Genomic DNA, 22327 nt, shown 5'->3' with positions numbered 1-22327 from the left:
GAAGTAAAAGTAGCAATACAGCAATTTAAAAACACTGCATGAAAGATGCTACTAATGTAAAAGTACACAAGTATCTTATTAGAAACAAAATGTTGTTAACGTGAAATAAAAGTCCTGGTTTGGCGCCTTTCTCTAATATCTTCTCTATATATTTGGTGATATATTGGGTCATTTAAATATTGATTGTAACAAATCCATGTGAGAAGAAGTTTAGACGGAAAAAAAAACACTATTTGGTGAAGCTGCTAACAACTCAAACATCCAAATTGTGACCCAGATTACACATTGCTTTTTGTAAAATGTCAGAAGTCAAAAAAGCTGGAAACCACAGGTTTAATCTTTGGATTTTAAAATATTTCTGTTTCTCCAGATTAGTCACTCCAGGCCTGCTTGAAGGTAGCATTATAAAGCATCAAATTAAACCAGAAAAACTGCAATTTCAGGTACATTGGTGAAACAATTACATCTACAATACAATGAACAGTAGGCGAAAAATGAATAATCTTGATAAAACTATACTTACCTTACCTTGGCTGCAAAATTCACAATGTTGCACATAGAAACATCCTGCTTCACCTGTGAGCTGAAAAAGGAAATAGTAGTGTGCGATATTGATGACAGCACCAGAGCTCTTTTCTGATTGGTCACACTGACAGTGTTACAACTAACCCGGTGTTACAACACTCCTCCATCTCCCCTAAATGGTGTCTGAATGAAAGAAATCATCAGAGACAAAGTGAGATATATCAACTTTGACTGTGGAGAACACAGAGTTGGAAGAGCGATTTTAGAATTATTCATAGAGCAATATATTAAATATAAATGGCTCCTTTTATGCTTTCTTTCCCTGAGATGTAACTCATAAAACTTCCTACATTAGCTTTGTCTGTGACTTATAGGCCTGTGAAACAATGCCTGCTGCGAGTTGTGCATCCTCACTCAACTATGGCTAATCACAGATGTATTATAAAGATCCTGACCCCTATTAGACTCATAATTTCTGCAGCAGCTACAGACCGATGATTGATTCAGTTCATCACACACTGAACATTGTCCATATTAGAGGAGCTGCATGACTGATCATTGTACTCACTGGCTGCTAGCCAGCGATGATAGAACCAATTACACCTGCAAGCCAGCCAATGGCCCTCCTTAACCTGTGAAAATGATGATCTGGTCTAATGAAGTGAGTGAATTAGAAATGCCATCTGCCTCACCACCACTTACCTCTCATAGGCTGCAGTTTTCAAGGGCACTGTGTTTAAAAAATGAGATGAATATTCTCATAGCCAATTAGAGAGCAGGACTAATGTATAGGAATTCTATAATTAAACTCAAGTAGAGAATTTGTACATTTAGCATCATTCTGTGTCTTTATTTTCACCTTGCTACTCTCATTTGTTTTGAAAATGGCTTGGGGGTGGAGGAGAAAGTTACACAGAAATAAAACTTTAGTTTGAGTTGCACACTAAATTCTGATATGAAAAGAAAAGAAAAGAGCCTATAGTTGTGCTAGTGGCTAATCCAAAATACTCCATTACAAGTTTAAAGTCCACTGAAATAACTTTATTATGAATTAATCTACTGATTATTTTCTCAATTAATTGCTAAACTGTTTATTTTGTAAGGTTTCATAAAAAAGTGTGAAATGCTAAAAACCATTGCCCAGCAGCAAATCATCACAATTGAGAAGTTGTAACCGAGTGATGAATAAAATAGTTGCCAATTAATTTTTCTGTTAAAAATTATTAATTATATGTTCTGCATGGTTTAATAATTGTAAGTAACTTCCAAATAACTGTAGTGGTATAGAAGTACTGTACAATTTAAAATGCATATTAATACATAATCTGTAGGCAAGAAACAAGATTTTGGTATCGGAATTGTTTGTTGTCTAATCATTTGATTGGGCTTTAGTTGCATGGAACAAATTGACCAAAATGCAGTTTTTGAACATGCTGGCAATCATCTAATGACAATTTAGCTTTTGGAAGTTTATCTGTATTCATGTGTAGACTTCTGTTTATAGAGATGAACCAAAATGTTGTTTGTCGTCCATTCTCACATCTCGAGTTGCTAAACGGAAAAGGATGACCTGGCTTGTAAATCTGTTATCTGGATATCCACTGGCTGCACCTGAAGCCCCAAAACATTAGCCTCATAGATGTATAATAGAAATAAATAGGGTACTGCCTTTTAGCCCTGCGTCCAGTTTTTACCAGTGTCCACCTGTAATATTACAGCAAATATTCCCCTGCAGCCCAAAAAGCATTTTCCCCTTAAGCCACCATTCTAAAACAGACATCTGTAAAACTGTTGACAGAACACAAACTGCAAAGAAGGTCAATTATGACTCTTTCTATTATGAATTTTTGATCTTTGAAGGTTTTATATTAATAAATATTTCCTCAAGCCAAGAAAAGTGATTAAATCTGTGACAACATCACAATGTAAATTCTACAGGCTGAGCAGAAACTTGTGAGCAGAGCCAGCGGGAGAGACACTACTGTGTATATTCAGTGGGCTGCATGCCGCTTACACATTTTCTCTTGGCCTGTAGTGCTCTTTATCCATCTAAATTTTTTGCTGTGAGTTTTGGAGATATCACTAAATGGCACTAGTCCTGTGGTGCTAAAAAAATCAAAGCACACAAGCTGTGTCATTTAGTCCCATTATACTGGGGAGAAGGCAGACATCTGTACAACTGATATATCCATAAGTCTGCAACTCACAGCAAAAAAATCTGGATGGATAAAGAAACACTACAGGCCAGGGGAAAAATATGTATTTTTGATTTTGGGGTGAACCGTCCCTTTAAGTTTAGTTAGATAGTAACTTCTTAATGCTGTTTCTCATATCATGAGGGGTTACTAAAAAAAAAAAAAAGATTGTTGAAGTTTTCCTGTTGAGCAGATGACCCCCACAGAAACACAATGTGCATTTGTTTTCTGATTCTTTGTGAAAATAAAAGCAACAACTCTCTGACACTACTCAGACTTTTTTTTATTTTAGGAGGAATGGGTTTATTTCAAAAACTGATATCATCCATAGCTGTACAACAGATGCAATGAATACAAATGATCCATAATAGCCACATTTTTAACATGCTGATAGTAAAAAATAGTCATCTTCTGTTTGTTGTCCCATAAACAGAATGTAAACCCAAAATGCATCGTATCATGTATAACAAATGGCATGATATGCATACAATACTGTGTGGAGTCATTGTGAATAAATTACATACTGTACATTTCAGCCAAATATATGAATAAAGCAAATCACATAATAATCAAATGTCAAAGAAAATGTGTTCCTCTTACATTCATATTTAGCTCTCTGCCAGGTGGCTCGTCACAGTTTTCAACGCACAGAAAACAGAACAAATATACATTTGCGGTACAACAAAAAAAGAGGGCATTTCATGGTTCATCTGATTGATCACGTAACTGTATTTTTATGCACAATACAGACCATAATATATTAAGCACATGATATATTGTCCTTATTTTTCAGAGAGGCAATCAGCTTGAAGGGAGATTATCGATTGCTCTTCGAAGTTGATCTTGCAGTAATCTGGATAATATTCATAACCAGCGTTTTGATGAGGGAGTGTCATGTTCTAATGAGGCAAACAAGCAACAAACAAGTTCGGAAAAAACGCTCCCACTGCTGTCAGTCACTCCTGTCATCGCTTTCCTTTCATTTCAAATACACCCTCTCGATCAAGAAGGTTTTGCTGGTATCTGTTCTCCCAACATCTTGTTCTGTAGGCTTCCTTTTCCACCAACTTGAAAAAAGTTGAAGAAAAACAGACTGCAGTGAAAATTCATTATAACTGCCACATTGTCTTTAACAGTAAAACTATGTAGTTTCAGGATTTCAGGTTTCTAGTTGAAATCTAGTTAATTTTCAGTCTGAACAGCGGCTATAACATCAAATTGTCAACAAAATAGTTGAATCACTCTGAACATTTGCTCAGTTGTAGGTTGAAAGAGAGCTGATACTGATTAATGACATAATTTGCCGTCAAAGACAGTGTATTAAGATAAGTTTTTAATGCACTTCTTGGCGTACTGGTTACGGCTTTGACTACTCTGGGATATCTGCGTTGAGACGTAAAGAGCGTAAAAGAAGTAAGAAGATGCGGGGGATGAGTGGGTTTAACACAGAACTTTCATCCAGTCAACTGAGGTTGTAATGCTGTGTGTGGTGATTTTTTCTGGCTTTCAACTGTCAGCTTTCAGTTTTGAATGTGGTTTCTTAGCGAGGGTTCAATGTGGGAAATAGGCTTTTATTTGCACACTGGAGAAGAAGAAAAATGTCACTGTTGCTCAGTGAAGTATGCTCTAAATGTGAACATCTTTTCACTCGTTTTTTTTAAAGATCTTTTCAATGGAAAAAAGCTCATTGGGTACATTTTTAATGGGATGGTTCAGAGAATTTGAAGTGGGTTGTATGAGGTACTTATCAATAGTCAGTGTATTACCTATAGTGGATGCTGATAGGCCTCCAGTTTAGAGAAGCAGCAGGAGCAGCAGTACAGGAAACTAATCAATCTACTACTGTGGACAGAGTCAGCAGAAAAACATATTTTAGCCACCTAAAAACTCCAGCATTCTGTAAGGTAAAACTACTGTTTTTGGCAAATGAGTGTCGCTGCTTTGGACCTTCCCGTTGGCAAGGTAAAACTGTGAAAATATTTCAAATATAGCGTAACCTTGTCCACAGCTGTACATGATTTAGCTTCCTACAATGCTCCTCTTGCTGCTTCTCCAAACTGCATGTGTGTGCTGACTAGGGTTGGGTACCGTTTGGGGTTTTTTCTAATACAGGTGCTAAAATCATACTTTGAAAACAGTACCGATGCCTAAATGGTGCCTGAATGAATACCATTTTTTAAAAAAGAAGCACAAAATGATGGTCAACAAAAATCAACAAAGAATGTTTTTTGGCATTACTGAGGAAAAAATGGACATGAAATTGAACAATTCATTAACAGTTTAAAGTTTAATGACTGAAATTTAAATATGAGTTACAATACTAATATCACCAAAATATATTTTGAGTTGGTATTCTTGGTATTCTACAACTTCCAGCTTCCTGCCTGCAGCAATTCTTTTGCAGAAATATGATCCTGTTCTCTAATCCGAGGCAAGGCTGCTGTTATCATCATCAGTGGTCTCTCTCTCCCTCCCATAAATATAAATGTCAAGTCATTATGAGATGTTGCATCTAGTGTTTCATTCTTATGAGCTCATCTCTGGGGTCAGGGACGCCCACACTGCTGGCTGATGAGCTTGGCATGGGGTCACATTAGCAGTCGAGCGCAGTGCATCCCTCTGCTTTCAAGTGTGTCTTGTGCTTAGCCAGATATTTCCCCACCTTTACACAGTAAAGTTGTTTGTACACATTTTCTGGACATCCCACCCAATTTTGGAACACTTTCCAAATTAAATACAGCTAATTAGCTAATAGCTAACAGAGGGCTACCTGCTGCCAGAGCCACGCACAGTGAGAATTGCCATAATTCTAACTAGCAGTTTGTTGATGCGTCTGTAATGTCACCACTTGAGGGCAACTATTTCTAATAACAGCTCATGCATGTGACACTGAAATATGGCACCATAATCTGCATTGTAATTATACTTATACAACAACACTGCAAATAATGTGAACTATTCCTTTAAGTGCATCATCTGCAACACTGTTCTGTGAGGGGGGAGGGCAACAGAAGAGGAGTGACTAACGTTAATGTTCCTGATATTACCTGCAACCACAGTGATATCCACCTGAGGACAAACAGTTCATTAGGACATCATCTTAACAATCCATCACGTTCAGAGCAGCTGAAAGAGATTTCCGTTATCAGGCACTCAAGGACAGCAGGGATTTGTCTAGAGGCAAATTAAATCTCACAGCTATTTGTTCATACAAAGAAAATCAGGGGATTTAAATGTCGTCTGATGGAAAGTGCGGAAGAGACGGAGTCCTATCTGCGCGTCTGTTCAGACAGTCATCAGCGATAACTGCAGAGAAGCTGCCTTTTCTTACGCTCCCAGACGGAGAGAATGACAGGCCATCTACAAGAGCTGTTTCTCACTCTCTCAGTCTGCTTAAAAAATAAGCCTCAGATCTTTTGAGTCGCTGTTGCTGCTGACTACATGAGGTGCTGGGCATGTGCTGTTCAGACTGTTAAATTTCTGTTGACAAAATGAAAAGCCAGACAGTTTATTGTACAATGGCTAGTTTGTTTCCAGATAAATAAAGAGTTACTGCCTTTTCAAGCAGAGAATACTGACCTTACTCAGTTGTCAATGTCCGATATGTGGTTTTCTATCTGCAATTAAAGGGAACAGAAATAAAGTTACGGACAGTTACGACATCAATAGAGACATTAGTGAGATAGATCCATTGTTATAACTGACCAGCATAGAGAGGTGAAGTCCCACCCCTTGCAGTGGACCACCACCTTATTTTAGAAAAAAATATGTATGGTAGTTCACAGAGAGACAAAGGTTTTTGATCCCATTTAAATAGAGAGGCGAAGTCCCTCCCCTTCTGGTGTGCCCCATGGGGCCTTACTTCAGAAAAAACATATGAACGACGAGAGACAAATAATTCCCTGATTCGGGTTGAATCGTATTACTGTGCTGCTGACAGCTCACTCTTCGGCCTTTATTGGCCACAAGTGATCAACAGCTGCTTCAGTCTGAAATCCTGTTTCAGCTCAGGACAACATATATGGCGTCCATGTCAATGTTGTCAGAACTTTGCTGGTTGTAGCAGTAGGTGCTTCACCATCTGTTGCCTGGTAGAGGTCTGCACTCTGCTGAGTGAGCTCCTTTAATCGTCTCTTTTAACACTTTTTAAATGTGCAAATGAGACCATGAGGCCATGTTGTACATGTTGCTTACTGAGCGATTTGACACAAAATTAATTCTACTTTACTATCTCTGTGTTTTAAAAACAACTACAACAAAAACATGCATCTTTTTGTGGTGATGAATTGATAAACATCATGTGTAAAATTCATGAAATAATTCAAACTGGAAAAAAGAAATTATTTGTTTCTTGCCGTTATCTACAGTCCGTATGTTCTCTGAAATAAGGTCTCATGGGGGACACCAGAAGGGGGAACAACTGTGCTTCTCTATGGCGTCTTTTTAAATTGGTAATCATTATAACTGAAACAATCAATTTGTGATTTTATTACCTTGTACGTTTGTTGTAGTCACATTGCTGATCTTTTCATTGAGTAACAATGGAAAAATATCAGAATTAATGTTTTTTTATTGGACACAAAGCGGTAAATGGATACAGATGTGCACATACTCACGAAGAGAACGTATTAAGAAAAAGAAGAAGAAAAAACATAATTCTGTCACACATAAACTACATTTCTTCCTCAGAAACTACAGAACTAGTTGGGTAACTTAGTTTCCAGATAGTGCATGAAGCGTCCTCATTTTATTTGGACTGTCTTAGTATACATCATTTTTTTCATGGCCAGGCCACTTGAGAGTCTGTGCAGACATTGATCAACAGTTGGCACTTCAGATTTTTTCCTTTTAAGAAGAATTCAATATTTTGGCTTTAAATGACAAAGACTGGACTCTTTGTTAGATTTTAATAGTTTCATACCATCTGGAAAAAGAGAGAGTTAAAGTAACAATATCAGATGAAGTCTGTGTTATTTTCATCCAGAAAGTTTACTTCTCCTGGCACTTCCGCATCCAATCTACCGTCTATGCCCACTCCTCACACAAATGTCTGGACATTTTTCCAGTAAATCATGTATGTGATTGGAGTGTGTCCAGCTCCTATGAAATGTAAATAGAAGAGCTGCTTATCAAATCAAAATACTATCTTTAGTATGGATCAAACTGTATCTTTAGCGCTGAGCATGAAAAAGTGCTACATACCCGAACTTGTTAACTTCTGACTAAATTTACAGAAAAGTTAAGGCTGCCAATATTCTATATTTTCTGTATTATCAACAAATCCCATGAAAAGACCAAAGCCAATAATTAAATGATCCTACTAACAAGTACTGTCTGTGTATCAAAAGTCTGATATATATATCCTATCCCTCTGTGCCACAGAGCTGCATTTTTGTTCTAAAACTACTAAAAAACACATAAATGAAACTTGGTGACATGCTCCGTCACTACAATACACGTGGACACTGTAGTTTATTTTATACACACTGTTCTGGTGTGAGAAACACTCACTAGAGCACCTAACGTGTTTTAAACTGCAGCTGGAAATAGTCTCCAGAAAATGTACCATCCTACAGGGAAGGTGGCAAGTATTAAGAGACTGACAAGTTGATGCTTTTGGCATTTCAGATTTCTGAAGGCAAAGTTTATTTAACACCAGTGAATGGTTTCACCATATTATGTTAAATGAGAAAAAGGATTAAATGTGTTTTTTATTCCCCAAACTAAGATTTGGGGGTGAAAGGGAATTGTTTTGATATCAGTATCAAAAGGGATGGTGATTTGTTTTACAGGTTCATAATGTCCTAATTTATTAAATAGTTGGGTTTTTTTTAGAAAGAGTTATGCAGTTTTGCAGTAATTTAATAGAAAATAGGCCTCTTGTTGAAATAAGATAACCCCGGCACATACTGTGTTAATTTATGATTCAATCATCATTGGAAACTTTATGCTTCGTACAATTTAAATGAAATTGTCACACATTAAATTGTGTGCTTGTTTGTAGACAAATTTTACATTTTTTCATGTTCAACTGACACGGTGTGCCCTGATTAAAACACTTTGAAATTAATTGATTGGAAACGCACCAACAGAACACTCTCTTTGTTTTCCCTATAAATACCAAACTACACAGGAAGCATTCTAATAAATCATTATGAAATTACAGACTATAAAAATGTATTATCCCTGAAGGCATCGTGCCCCAGTAACAGGAGAGACATAATTGTTGATTGTCTATCTGCTCTATTGAAATGAGCAGAGAAATGTGGTTCATGCTAGGACACAACTTATCCTTTAAAGGAATAGTTCAAACAGTTTTGGAACTTTTGGTAATAGACTTACTCTTTATTGTGAAGCATTAGATAATCAATCACCGACTCCTTAACTTTCATCTCTCATTTAAGTTTTCAGAACTACAGTTTTATTCTCTGAACTTCTTGCTTCCAACAAAAATATGGTTGGGTATTGTTTGTATTTTAATGATTCTGATTTCACTTACTGCTTTGGGTTCTTAACAAGTGTTTGTTTGTTGTTGTTTGAGGAAAGTCTTATATTGTTTTTAATTTGTGCTTGCATTATTGCCAGCAGTATATCAAACTGGACCACTGACATCTTTGAACAGACCTGGAAACGATCTGGATAATTCATCAGAACCTTTACTGCCAGGCGAAACTCTCCTTGCTCTTGATGTCTTTTTGGGATTGGATGGACCAAATATTTTCTTTTTCTCCTCCAACTTTCAAGAAGTGGGAGGGCCATCATATTGTGACTTTTTGCAATAAACAGAAAAATAAATTAATGTGATTATAAAATGGACTAAGTGTGTAAGGTTTCCGTGCATAACAATTTTTATCAGATGATGGATTAAAAATGCACACAAAAAATACAGACTTGGTGCACAAAGGTCTTAACTTTCTGCCAAAAAAACCCCCACTTGGGATTGTAAAATGAACACATGCAGTGCAGCTAATGCAGACAAAACAAAGTGACCAAGTACATACCCTCACGCTTAGAGGTGCATTAAGGGGCATGCATGAATTGTAGACTCATAAACACTCACAGAGAAAGATCCTGGTGGACACATTATCCACACAGGATCAGCCCACTCACTGCTCATTGAGACTGTAAAATGCTGCTTGGCCTGCTCACCATATCGCTGGTGCCTTCATCTTCAAAGTCGTCTTCGCCGCCGTCCGTCATCTCCCCCGCCTCCACCTCGGCTGTCCCCTCCACTTCCTCCCCACCGGAGTGGTCTGCTGCGTCACCATGGAGACACTCACACACCTCCTCTTGTTTCCTCTGCATCTCTGCCAAAAGAGAAAGACTGGCAATTAACATCAGAGCATAGCAGATTTATTGAACTGATAGACTAATACAACAATCTTTCTTTCTGACAGGGACACTCTGTAAACCTTTAATATTTTCCTTATCACTTCGCCCTTTGTGTGTCTTTCATTTCAGTGCCTCTTCTCTCCGCATATATGCATGCAGACAGGTTGTTGCCTCCTCTCTGTAAAGTCTTACCGGCGTCAGAGCGATGTTGCCTCTCGATTTTCTCCAGCCTTCCCAGCAGTGAGTCGATCTTTGTCTTGATCTGTGACAGCTCCTTTTTGATTGTTAAGAGCTGGTCTGTCTTCACTGGGAGCATATATTAATAAAGTTATAAAACATAATTAATGTGATGTTTCACAAGCAGACAGTCACAGTTACAACAACATGTCTCGCAGGTCTTGGAGCAGCGCACGTTTCTCACTGCCAGAAATGTAGCCGAGGCACAATTAGTAAAAGGGCACAGGAGTGTAAGCCAAAGTTTATGATATTTCACTGCATTATGGGGAAAATACTGATTAGCAAAGATTACTGTTGAACAATGAAAAGAAAATTCCAGTTTCATACAACCTGAATCCTAATTTTGTAGTTTTGGCCATCATTCCTATCAGTAATAATAAAGACCACCTTCAGTGAAAATCACATTTGTAACCTTGTTAACATGTCCATTAGGTGTTTTTCATGCGTTACAAGACATATCAGGAGCGAAATAAGCAGTAAACGCCACGTCTGAGCATCTGTGTGCAGCCTCCTCAATGCATTCTGGGCCTGTGTGTGTCTGTCAAAAAACATACAACAGAGTAAAAAATCTCATTTCCCTTGGGGTTAATAAAGTATGCCTCCTTCTTCCCTCTCTTTATTTATTCACATTTTTGGATTCACATGGGTAACTAAGAATTTCATTGTATTGATAGTTTATTTATTTCTGTATATGAAAATAAAGCGTGTGAATCATTGAATCCTTTCTGTCAGAGAGTGACATGATCTTGAGGCTGTTTACACCTGGTATAAAGATATGTCTTAAGTTATCCAGTCACAAGTGGACAGCTCCAAGTACAGGTGAACGCCCAAGACACACTGAGGGCGCATTGAGATCCGATCACTCAGACCACATTCATGTGAACACATTCTTTTAGCAGTGTGTACGTGAATGTGTTCTGAGCCACACTGAAGGACCACCTACTCAAACTGACAACCTGTCAGTAAACACCAAACCGCTGTTTGATTCCCTTTTGGTTCACTGTAATGCAAATTACATGTTTGGACTCTCAAGATAAGCAGCAGATGTGTGTGAACAAGCTGTCTTTTTCAACTGATTCCAACACTGAACTCCAAATCACAAAATCTCCAAACTCACTCCAAAAAAAAAATTGCACAATTTTGAGAGTAGCTGAGTGAGAAGAAACTTATTTAACTCTACAGCAATTTCTCTACTCTTTTGTGCCTTCTTGTTGTTTCTTTCCTCAAAAAAAACATTGTGTTGCTGTGAAGAGCAGAGAGGAGAGACACTGTGTGGTCCGCTGGGATTTTACAAGTGAATTATGAGCAAGACACACACCTATACTTTCTCTGACTCTGGCATTAATGCTTTTCGTCATTATCTGTGATGTGAAAACACAGCCAGACAAAGTAAAAGTGTCAGTCTTGTTCACAGTTCATCACTCACCACAGAGCGTCTCTCTTGCTGGGCTGTCCAGGTAAAACATGAGGCTCATGCAGGCTGACAGGAGTTTACTGTGGCACTGAATGTAAAAGAAAAAGAACTAACAGTCGAATCTTAGCATTTAACAGCCATATGGACATTAAAATGGTTACTCATGACACAAGTGGAAGTGCGTTATAATGCCGGGTGTGAACTGATGTATTTAAAGAGTAAATACTGATGTTTTGAGTTGGTAAAATATCCCAAGCACAGCAATATGATGAGAAATTAAGAAAATACAGGCAGAAGGCAGGATCTCTGCAGACACAGACACCACCACACACTTCTAGTGGCTCATATGTGATGATTGAAAGGGATTTTGCCTTGAAACCTGCATTAATTTTTTTGTTGATATGGCAAATGCGTTTGCAAACACTTATTCACACATTCAGCAGATACAGCAGATAATGGCACTAATCAATCATGACTTTCTGTCCAGTATTCATCGTGTTTTAACTCAATTTCCACAAACTCCTGAGAAAAATATTTGGCTCTTTAGCTTTCACCATGCTCACTAGCTAGTCACTGACTTTGTCTGATGATGCTGAGCGGGTTGTGTTCAGCTGCTTTTTAGAGCCTTTTTGCTTAAAATGATGCTACATTATGAGAGCAATGAGAGTGAACTGAAACAATAAAGCTGCAAACCATAAAACCAAAACAAGAGCACAGAGAGGAGGGAAACGGCAGAGTCAGGTGATAATTATCTGTGGGTTCATTGCTACGAATGAATAAATAAACCTTTATTGCCCCTAAGGGAATTTGTTTGAGCAACACCTTTTATATAATATATTGAACCATTGTTAATATAAAAAGTTTGATTAGTGCAACTTTAATTACTGAGACATGGGAACTCTAAAAAGAAGCCAGACGGGAAGAAATACAAGCAGTCAGAAGATCAAACTGGTTTTACACTAAGTTAAACTTAGTCAAACTTACTTAAGAGAAAAAAGGCTCAGGGACACTGTGATGAGTATTTTCCACTACTGTACAAAACTTAAATGACAATATTTCAAATTTGTATTAAAACTAATTAACTAACTAACTAATAGTTACTTTTTAACCATTGATGTTTAATGCATTATCAGTAGCAGCATTCAATCAAGAGGTCTCCGTTTTCCCAAGTATTTAGGCTAAATGACTCCCAACTCCTGCTCTGTTCTGCTCGGTGGTCATGCTCACCTCTACAAAGTAGGGTTAAAAATTTTGTGCAGTTTCTTAAACTGGTAGCTGAAAATGCTAACAATCGATTAACCATTAATAGTTAATAATTTGTAACATTCAAAGTACATTTTTTATATAAAAGAAAATCTGTCATTTTAAGTTTAAATTTCCTTTTTCAACAAATGACTTCACCAGACAAAACAATATCAAATGAAATTCAGACTATTGATTAATATTGATTAATACATTTTTAACTGGTGAAATCCTGAATGGTGATTAATCGATGATTAATTGCTTCATTAACATCCTGTGGCTGCTGCAGCGTCCTGGAGGGGGTTTTTGTCCATATATTTGTCCATATATATTTTTGTCCTGGTTTTCATTAGCTTGTTTGCAGTCAGATAGCCTTATGGCTACAAAATGCAGGTGAAAGGTTTGAATATTAATTAAAATGGTCCTCAATACTCAATTATGATTGTAAAGGTAACTAAGAAGTACATAGTGCAATGTGTACTTAAACACAATAGGTAAAATTACAGACTTAGAAAATCTACTTATAAAAGTAGAAGTAGCCAAAAAGTACTAATTTGAGCATTTGTAATTAGTTACTTCCACCCCTGTAATTTCTAATAATTTTTAGATGTTTACTATTGTGTTGATGAGTACCTAAATTACATAGAGGGCTACTGTGGATTTGAGTTTCCAGAGGCTTTAACTGTTGTCTCCTGTGAGACAGTTGTTTGAATTTGTAGGCAAGTTCCAAATAAAAGAAGAAAATAATCAAATGTGATTCAGTTTGGCACAGACTGGTCATTTTAAACCATTTTGACAATCATGTTTTTTTTGCTGTCCTATAGCCATGTTTCCAGATCTCATTTACTTTGGTCACTATGATGTTATAATTACTGATAACTACAAAAATGAGAGCCTAGTTGTAATAAACTGGAAGTTCCTTTTAAATAAAGTAAGGAAATGTGACTTAGAGGTAGAAAAAGGATAAAGAAGACATACATTTAGGAGCTGTGATGGAAGAGCCGACATTGAGTGCTCGGGAGGAGGAAGAGGAGGAGGAGGAGGAGGAAGAACAGGCCCTGACTGGAAAGGAGGATTTGGCTCTGCGTGTGGATGGGACGACTAGCCGTGAGCGTTTGATGGGGATCACAGCCCGGGTCGGCGGCACAACACGACCGTGGTACTCGAAGAGTCTGAGGACACATGAAAAATAAAAGTTGCAGCAGTCTAATCAGAAACAGAACAGTTACAGAGGTATTACAGAGCAGAAAAACACATATCTAAAAGGCAGGAAGACGTGTTTCTGGATTTATTATGGGCACTGAAGAGCAACGTGTGTCATCAAGTTGATTTTTTTTTTCCAGGAGTCACTTCTGCAGCCCCTCGATGTTGTTATTCGAGCAACAAGAGGTGCTTACGAGGCACATAATAGACACGCTGCAAAAGATGTTTGAACGATAGTGGTACATATTGAGCAACGCCACAGCCGTTCAATCAAATCCAGTCCCCCGTTGCCTACGACAGACCAAATTGCCAAAATAGCAATAATGACTCAAAGCTGAAGGATTCAACTCTCAGGGATATTGCAAAGTAGAGGAAGTAAACAAACCAATGAAAATGTCAAAAGGAAGATACATTCTCTGCCTTGCCAGCGCAAATGACCAGCCGGGGGACTATCTGACATTCAGTACTCGTCTATGCGGATAAAAGCATCATTAGTAAGCCCAACGGAGAGGAATAAAAACCTCCCCAATATGACATTCATTATGCCTATGATAATGTAGTTACTTTGCCTCAGATGGAAATGGGGCTATTCTGCTCAAAACTCATCTTTATCTAAGTAGCTGACTCGGAAATGTGGAGAAAGGAGGGTGAACACTGAGGAGCAAAATATCAGCAGAAAAGAGGCTTGGAAAAAAATAGAAAGTTAAAAAGGACAAAGTGCAGTCAGACTGCCCCATCAGTTTATCTTTTTTTTTTTTTTTTTTTACATACCTGCTATAGAAATCGTCTCTGTAGTAGTCATAGTCAAACTCGTAGCCACTGTGAAGAAAAAAGAGACTTTTTAAATTTTTTTTCTGTTACAGTATTAAATGTGTGTGTGTGTGTGTGTGTGTGTGTGTGTGTGTGTGTGTGTGTGTGTGTGTGTGTGTGTGTGTGTTAGCAGAGAGGAAACAAAATCCTGATGCAATACACTACAACAGGCAAGATGTAGAGGAAATTAAAATATGACACATATCATCTGATTAATCTGTCCTGTGCTTTCTTACAGGGATAGTTCAGATTTTTTAAGTGGGGCTGGATGAAGTATTTATCAATACTCAGTAAATTAACCACCTAAAACAGGCCCAACACTGTACACTGTCTTTAAAATATTTTCACAGCTTTATTTTGCTGTCAGGCAGAATTTTCTGAAGGAAAATCACTGTTACCCGTTGATTCCACTGGGTATGGCGAGTCTGTAACTCTGTTTTGATCTGTCCTCCATGCGGCTGCATGCCTCCACCAGCACTGTTTCAGAGGCATTTCAGCAGTGAAGCATTTTGCCTGACTGATTATGTTGACATGCTCAGATTTTGCCTTTTGTTCCTCTACCATGGATAAGTATGTAGTTGAATAGTTACTTTTTTGTCTTTTTTTATGATCACATGTCTGTACGGGGCCTTTTATGCTGAAAATCGACCAGCTTCTCTCTGCTTTTTCTGTGTTTGACATCCTGTCCGCTCAATCTGCTCTGTCCAGATTGACACAGCATCCATCAAAAACTGACTCTGCACTTAAGTGAAGCAAAGCAGATTTGCGAGATACTCCTGAAAGCAGCTGCAGCACTGTTGGTGGAATCACTAGCACTGTGTAGAATGAATTTCTCCAAAGTCACCATACTTCTTAAGCAAAATTAATAACTTTGCCTGGCAGAACATTGCAGTTGGTCTACCGTTGCATCAAATGTTTAGCTTGTTTGTGTTACTGCATGAGTATGTTTCCTTCTAGCTGTTGCTTTCTAGTTGCTATAACTTCTGGGAAAACATGGGTAATATAAATAAAACTTTAATATTACCTTGGTCAGTTTAATTTTCAGCAGCTATGGTTTTTGTTTACAAGACTAGACTTTACAAAACTAGTCTTCTGTCATTGTTTTATTAAGAGAGATCTGTAATGGTAAAATCTGCATATTTTATGTACTGCTGATCCTGTCCAAAGTAGTACATGCTGGTACTCCTCTCTGCTTCTCAAAACTGGAGGCTTGTTGAACTCCATCTCCATCTACTGTTGCTACTACACTAAATATCCATGCCTCATACAGCCCCACTTCAAAAACTCTGAAATGCCTCTTTCAAGTAGTGCTGTGAATATAAGGCTACAGCCAGCAGCTGTTAGCTTAGCTTAGTTAACTGGGGGACACAGCTAGCCTAGTTCTGTGTTTTCAGTACTCTGACACATGAACTTCCCAATTAAACTAAAACTTGCCATTTTTACATATTTTTTTTGTGGATTTAATAAACAAGATATATTGTAACATGTTAATCAGTGCTTCAGATGTGTTTGAAGGTGGATTTTGTTGCAGAGCAGGGCTAGTTTCCTCATTTCTGCTCTTTATGCTAAGCTAATCATCTCCAGGTTCCAGCTTCATATTTAATGCACAGACTTGAGAGTGGTCTTGATCATCTCATCTCAATAAATTTAAAAAAAAAGTTAAATCTATTCCTTTACAAACAGCTATTTTGTATTTTTGAGATGCCAGCCATGCCACCTCTTGTACACTGGTTTTTCTTTGCTTCCAACAAGACTGTAAAATGTCAAGAATGAGTGAATTTGTTGCAGCAGCAGACAAAAAAAAGGGGGCACTGATAGCACAGGTAGGGAATTGACTGTTCCTCCTGAAACACCCGCCCTGCCAGCGAGGATGATGAGCACATATTTTACTGACAGCAGAATGGAAGTGCAGCAGAAAAGTAGGTCAGCGAAGTAATATCCGACTGATGCAGCAAAATGAGACATACATGTTTCATACAGACCTGTAGAGGGAGGAGAGAGGCCTCTTGGAGCCCATCTTAGGCCTGTATGGTTTTGGCTCTCCAGCCATGTTGATATCTGGACACAAAATGAAAATCAAGGTCATGATGTGATACAGTAGCAGCTTATAATTCACAGAAAGGCTGCAGCTACAATTAAATTCTGTATAACACATGTGAGAAGAATACATATTTTTACATTCATACACATGCATGTTTTTGTGAAAATATAACTAGATATTTCAATGTGCGTTAATGAAGATTTACGCTTTAATTGTGAGTTGTAAACTGGAGATTAGTTGTCTCTCTGTGTCATGTGTTTTGCTAGCCTCACCTAACTCTCTGAGGAAGCTGTACACACTTAATACACGAAACTGTACACAACAAATCAACTAACCAACCCCCTTTTTCAGATCCTGGACAGTCCCCCAGATGTTACAACCCCAATGTTTGAGCTATAAGGGCTGAGGGGTGTCATGATGAGTAAATGTGACCCGAGGAAAAAGGAAGAATCCAGTTCAAAATAAGTTAACATACATTTAAATTCTAGCCAAAGTAATACTGCCAAAATTGTGTTGACACTGGTGATGTCCCACACATTGCTGTATATGAAGCACACAGATGACATACACAGACATGTAAATGTACACAGTAATGGTTGCCAGGTTGCCAACAATTTTAGGAACTTGGCAACCAAACCAAACCAAACCAAACCAACCCACTCTTGGCCTTTGTAACATACTAAAACAAGGACAGCAAACAGCAAAATGTGATGTGCACCCTCAATTATAAAGGCATGGATACGAATGACTGTATCACATTTTGTTTGAATGCAAAAATAATGATTCAGAGGATTTGATTTAAACAGCATAGGTTTAAATAATTCTTATTACAGGCAGATGTTTTTTTCTGTTGGATGCCATTGCTTGGTCATTAATGAAGTGCAGTGTTGGTAGTTTATAAAATAAAGCAATGAAGTCATTTATCAAGAAAATCTGTCAAACATTCTTTGGTTCGAACTTCTGACCTGTCAGGATTTTCTACTTTTCTTTGTCTTGTATATTAGTCAAATAAAAACAGATATCTGAAGACAAGACCTTGATCATTTTTCACTATTTTCTATGTTACATAACAATGAATACATTTAACAAAATAAGTACATAACGAAAATAATTGTGAGTTGCAGCCCTATTTTGTGCATATATATTGTTTGTACTCCATGACATGTGATCGCTGTTGTGAATCTAATCTTTTCATGTCATTTTTCCACAGTCCAATGAGGAACATTAAAACTCTCAATTTGAAGTCACAACACGAAACTCACCATCACTGGAGTTACATGTTTTTTTTTGACAAAAGTGATATTAAAAAAAAACACACAGAGCAACTTTCAGTATCAAAACTCAAGTGACACGGTGCTAATTAGAGGATTTTCTTTAGAGGAGAAAAAGAGTGCAAGGTGAGATTAGAGGAACAAACGCTTAAGGGCTGATTCCCCTAAATCACTTCTCAGACACGGACACATCAGACAGACATTCTGTCTGTCTTCTAAACTTCACCTCTTGGGTAACCCTGCAGATTAATTTTTTTGAAGATTTTTTTTTTGAGGTTTTAAAGAAATGGATTTCATGTGGGAAACTTTTCCAACATTGCTTTACACAAGGCATGATACCCTGCAGATTCAGAGTAAATGATTTAAGAAGGTTCTTTATAAATAATTCAAGAAGAAGCATAATATCTGTTTAACTTTTGCTATGCTGGAGACGACTGTAAGATCACAAACAATAAGCTTAATGTATTGTACATGGTGCTCACAACACTTTCTCTGACTGCATCAAAAACATCTTTAGTGTAAAAGTTGTGCAGTACAAAAACACAACATTGTCCATAACAAATCATGAAACCTCATAAAAACAAGGCTGGCAGTGGTGAGTGGTGAGCAAAATGTTTTCAACTTTTAGCTTCTGATGTATAATAAATTATGGAAAAGTGTGATATCAAAGCCCTTTATCCCCCTAAAAAAAGACATGAATACCATCCATGGCATTCATCATGATGCACAAAAGAATCAAAGTCAGTGCAGTCTGTTCTGCTGTGACCTTACTTAACACTGGACCTTTTCTATGCAAGAGAGAAAACTATTGTGTGTTTTGTTAACAAAGCTACAATGAACTCCAGCGTGATCACTGGAGATGAACAAATACGATGCTGGATCACACAGAGGTCTGTATTTGCCTGATATCAGACAGAACTCATTACACTCTATTTCCATTACACTGGGGCTCCTCTCATTTCGTGCCACCTCATGTCCTCCATCCTCCTGCCTGTGACCTGGAAATTAATGTCGGCCATCTTGACAGACGTCTCACTTCCTAAAATGTATCTGAAGGAGAGAGGAGCGAGCAGATAGGAGGATTCAGTTTTCCCCAACCAGGCACTAAAAACCAATGTATATGGTGCACATTTTCACATCGCTTAACAACGGTGCTGGTTCTATCCATGATGGTGATCAGCTGATCGTTAGTTCCCCCCACAGTGCTCATTGAATCAAATGGTTCTGAAGAGGAGAAACCGCTGTTTTATGTAATGGCGCCAGATGAATCAGTCAGCTCGGTGAAGTGGGTGGATCCAAAGGTCCAGATTCAGGCAATGTTTGTGTTACAGCGTTGTGAGTCAAAGTAACAGCATGAGATAAAAGGGACAGGCACACACAGGTGCTCGAAACACAACGGGAAGTTAGTTATTGGAATTTCTCCCGCTGGTCTGACCTCCTTATTATCGCAGTCAGCAGCTGGAGCAGCAGCAGCTCATGGAGGCTGTTCAGTTACTTAAGCAGCTCCTTCTGTGAGTCTGTTGTCTACACACACACACACGACACGCACATTTTTTTTTAATTCAGTGTTACTCACACTTCCCCAGGATTATGTTCAATGTTTGTTGTGAATTATCCATAAGTCTGCTTTGAAATCATAATAAAACTAAAGATAACGGCAGAACTTGTCTGGGAAGTATCAAGTTTTTTTTTTTCTTCAGTATGAAAGTAAATCAGCGATAGTTATCTGTACATGCACTGCAATCAAGAACTGCTAACAGCTAATTAAGGAAACTCAATTAGTTATTAGCAGTGAATTAGTTATTAGCAGTAACATTTACTGAACAAAGTTTACTCAAAATAATTTGTGAAATGCACAAAAAACACTAGAAATTACACAATTCTATGGTACATTTCAATATATAACCTTGTGCTGTAAAATGACCATTAAATGAACTTTTAAAGAACTTTTAAAAAGTTTTAAATAAACTTTTGAAAGTTAAGTCTACAGATGAACTTTTAGAGAAAGTATTTGTTATTTGGAGCTCTGAAGCTGGCAGAGGTTTGTGCTGTCTAAGCAGCCACACTGTAGGGTTCTGTGTGATGAGACTAACCAGGTGAATTACGGCAGAAAGCATTGATTCATTTAATGATTTCACATCAGTCCACTGAAGCCCTAACAGAGTTCAAGACGAGCAGAGTGACTGAAAACTTTTTAATGATTTTAAGGAAGACAACTGAGACAAAAGAACTACAAGTCAGTATTAGCACAGTGAACAGGACAGTACTTAACATTTTGTTCACTTAGTAAAAAGACAAGAAAAACCCCAAATCCCCTTGAAATGCAGTAGCGGACTGGTGTGACTCATCCGTACACGGCACATGGCTCGTGATTGACAGCCTCTTCTACCTGCCAAGAATCACAGCGCTCTAAACCAGGCTGCTATCACTGCATTTAGTCTGTCAGCTTGAAGGCACTGCTTCTGCTCAAACTCTGCTCAATCAGCCTTGAGTGCTGCTCAAGGTCATACACAAAAACACAAACAAATATCAAACACCTCCTCCACACACACACATACGCAGGAGAGATCCCTGTCTGATGGATGAGTCACCCTCGACAGCTTCAACAAGTTGCACAGATAAAAGATCGGCTTTGCATCAACTGCCTTGGGGATCATGCAGCAGCAAATGTCATGACAGGAGCTAAAGTCAAGACGTTTCGCCGAAAGCGTTGTAGTCTTGGTCTTTTTTCTTTCCCCCCAGTGGTGGAGACGATAATGAAATCCCAAGCTGCAATGTTAATGCACAGAGCTTATGAATTAAAGAGTGCACAATATCTCAGACTACAGTATACAAGATCTATTTTCTCTCAAATATTCATACACAGTCCGGCAGCTGCACCTGTGTCTGGATCTTCCAACATCTTCTCTGCAATAACCGTCATTTTGAAATACTGCACTATAGAGCTCAACAGTGAGGTGAGGAAATGAAAACTGCATTCATATTCTGAATAGATGATTTAGATTATTAGCCATGATGTCACAACCATCCAAGTTAAGTTAGACAAGCTATGAGACTGTGAAACAATGGTAGACGATGTTCCTGTAGAAGCCACAAGCATCTTTGGTTACAATCTTTCCAGTAACACGCATTTTTGATCACTTTCTCTATTAATCAATCTGTTGTTTGGACCATAAAATGATGAAAAATATTGATCAGTGTTACGAGAAGTCCACAACCCAAAGATATTTCAAAGATACTGTCGGAGAGGAGTAAAGACACCAGAAAATATTCACATTCACAAAGCTGGAGTCAGAGAATTTGGATTTTTTTTTTTCTTGAAAATTACTCAAACTGATTAATCAATTATCAAAATAGCTGGTGATTAATTTAATAAAGGTTAATAACCAGGAGGAATTTACTGATTTATAGTTACAGTTCTAGTATGATACCATCCTTGTTTCAAGAAAAAGATGTTTTATTCAGTATATCATGGAGAAGTACTACACTAACTATAATCCTACAGTCAAAAGTCTAACAGCAACGTCTCTGATTGGTGGAGCTCACTGTACCACAGAGGCACATTTTTTTTTCTATTCCAATTTGATTCTGCCGATGCTGATGCACATCCAGTCACCATCTGGAAAGCCTGATTAGCCTAGTATTTATAAATACAAGGCTAATCAGGTTGTGGAATTTAGATCAGATCGGCGATGTGAATCCGATATCCAATGAAGCACTTTTTCGACAGTATTGGTCCCTGATACCAGTATTGGATTCTGATCTGTCCCATCTCTAATTACTGCACCAAATTACCAAATAAATTGATCAGAAATGAATTAATGAGCCTAAACAAACAAAAGAATGGTGCTAATACTGCACTGCCGAGCCAACCTAAATGAATGCAAGAGAAATTCTGTTACAGTGACGACCCATTTGCAGATTAACTATGGTGGTGCTATGTTTGGAGCCCCTTCCTCTCTCTTTCTCCTGATTTCTTCATTCCCTTCCTTGCTCTCCCTAATGGACTAATGGATCGGGGATGTATCGGTAGCTCAGGTGCACGGGGACAGCTGTA

General features: G+C 37.9%; 1 protein-coding gene across 4 annotated transcripts in view; it reads right to left on the bottom strand.

Moving 5' to 3' along the window:
• Positions 1–2982: 2982 nt before the first annotated feature.
• ralyla (RALY RNA binding protein like a) overlaps positions 2983–22327 on the bottom strand; it is a 65393-nt gene continuing 46048 nt past the window's right edge. For 3 of the 4 annotated variants that reach the window (XM_084733057.1, XM_084733056.1, XM_084733058.1), the window contains exons 3-10: positions 16941–17016; positions 14920–14967; positions 13924–14117; positions 10245–10358; positions 9870–10027; positions 6426–6469; positions 6300–6337; positions 2983–3787 (exon numbers count right to left, since the gene is read on the bottom strand). In XM_084733057.1, coding sequence (XP_084589183.1) covers position 6337; positions 6426–6469; positions 9870–10027; positions 10245–10358; positions 13924–14117; positions 14920–14967; positions 16941–17016 — 635 coding nt within the window. In that variant the 3' untranslated portion in view covers positions 2983–3787; positions 6300–6336. The remainder of the gene's footprint in view (positions 3788–6299; positions 6338–6425; positions 6470–9869; positions 10028–10244; positions 10359–13923; positions 14118–14919; positions 14968–16940; positions 17017–22327) is intronic. The other variant, XM_084733059.1, reaches the window with a different exon arrangement.

The sequence above is a fragment of the Lutjanus erythropterus genome, chromosome 12 (assembly GCF_056507025.1).
Source record: "Lutjanus erythropterus isolate fLutEry1 chromosome 12, fLutEry1.hap2, whole genome shotgun sequence".
Lineage (NCBI taxonomy): Eukaryota > Metazoa > Chordata > Actinopteri > Lutjaniformes > Lutjanidae > Lutjanus > Lutjanus erythropterus.
The sequence above is the reverse complement of the archived record's forward strand: the minus strand, read 5'-3'. Positions and strand labels throughout refer to the sequence as shown.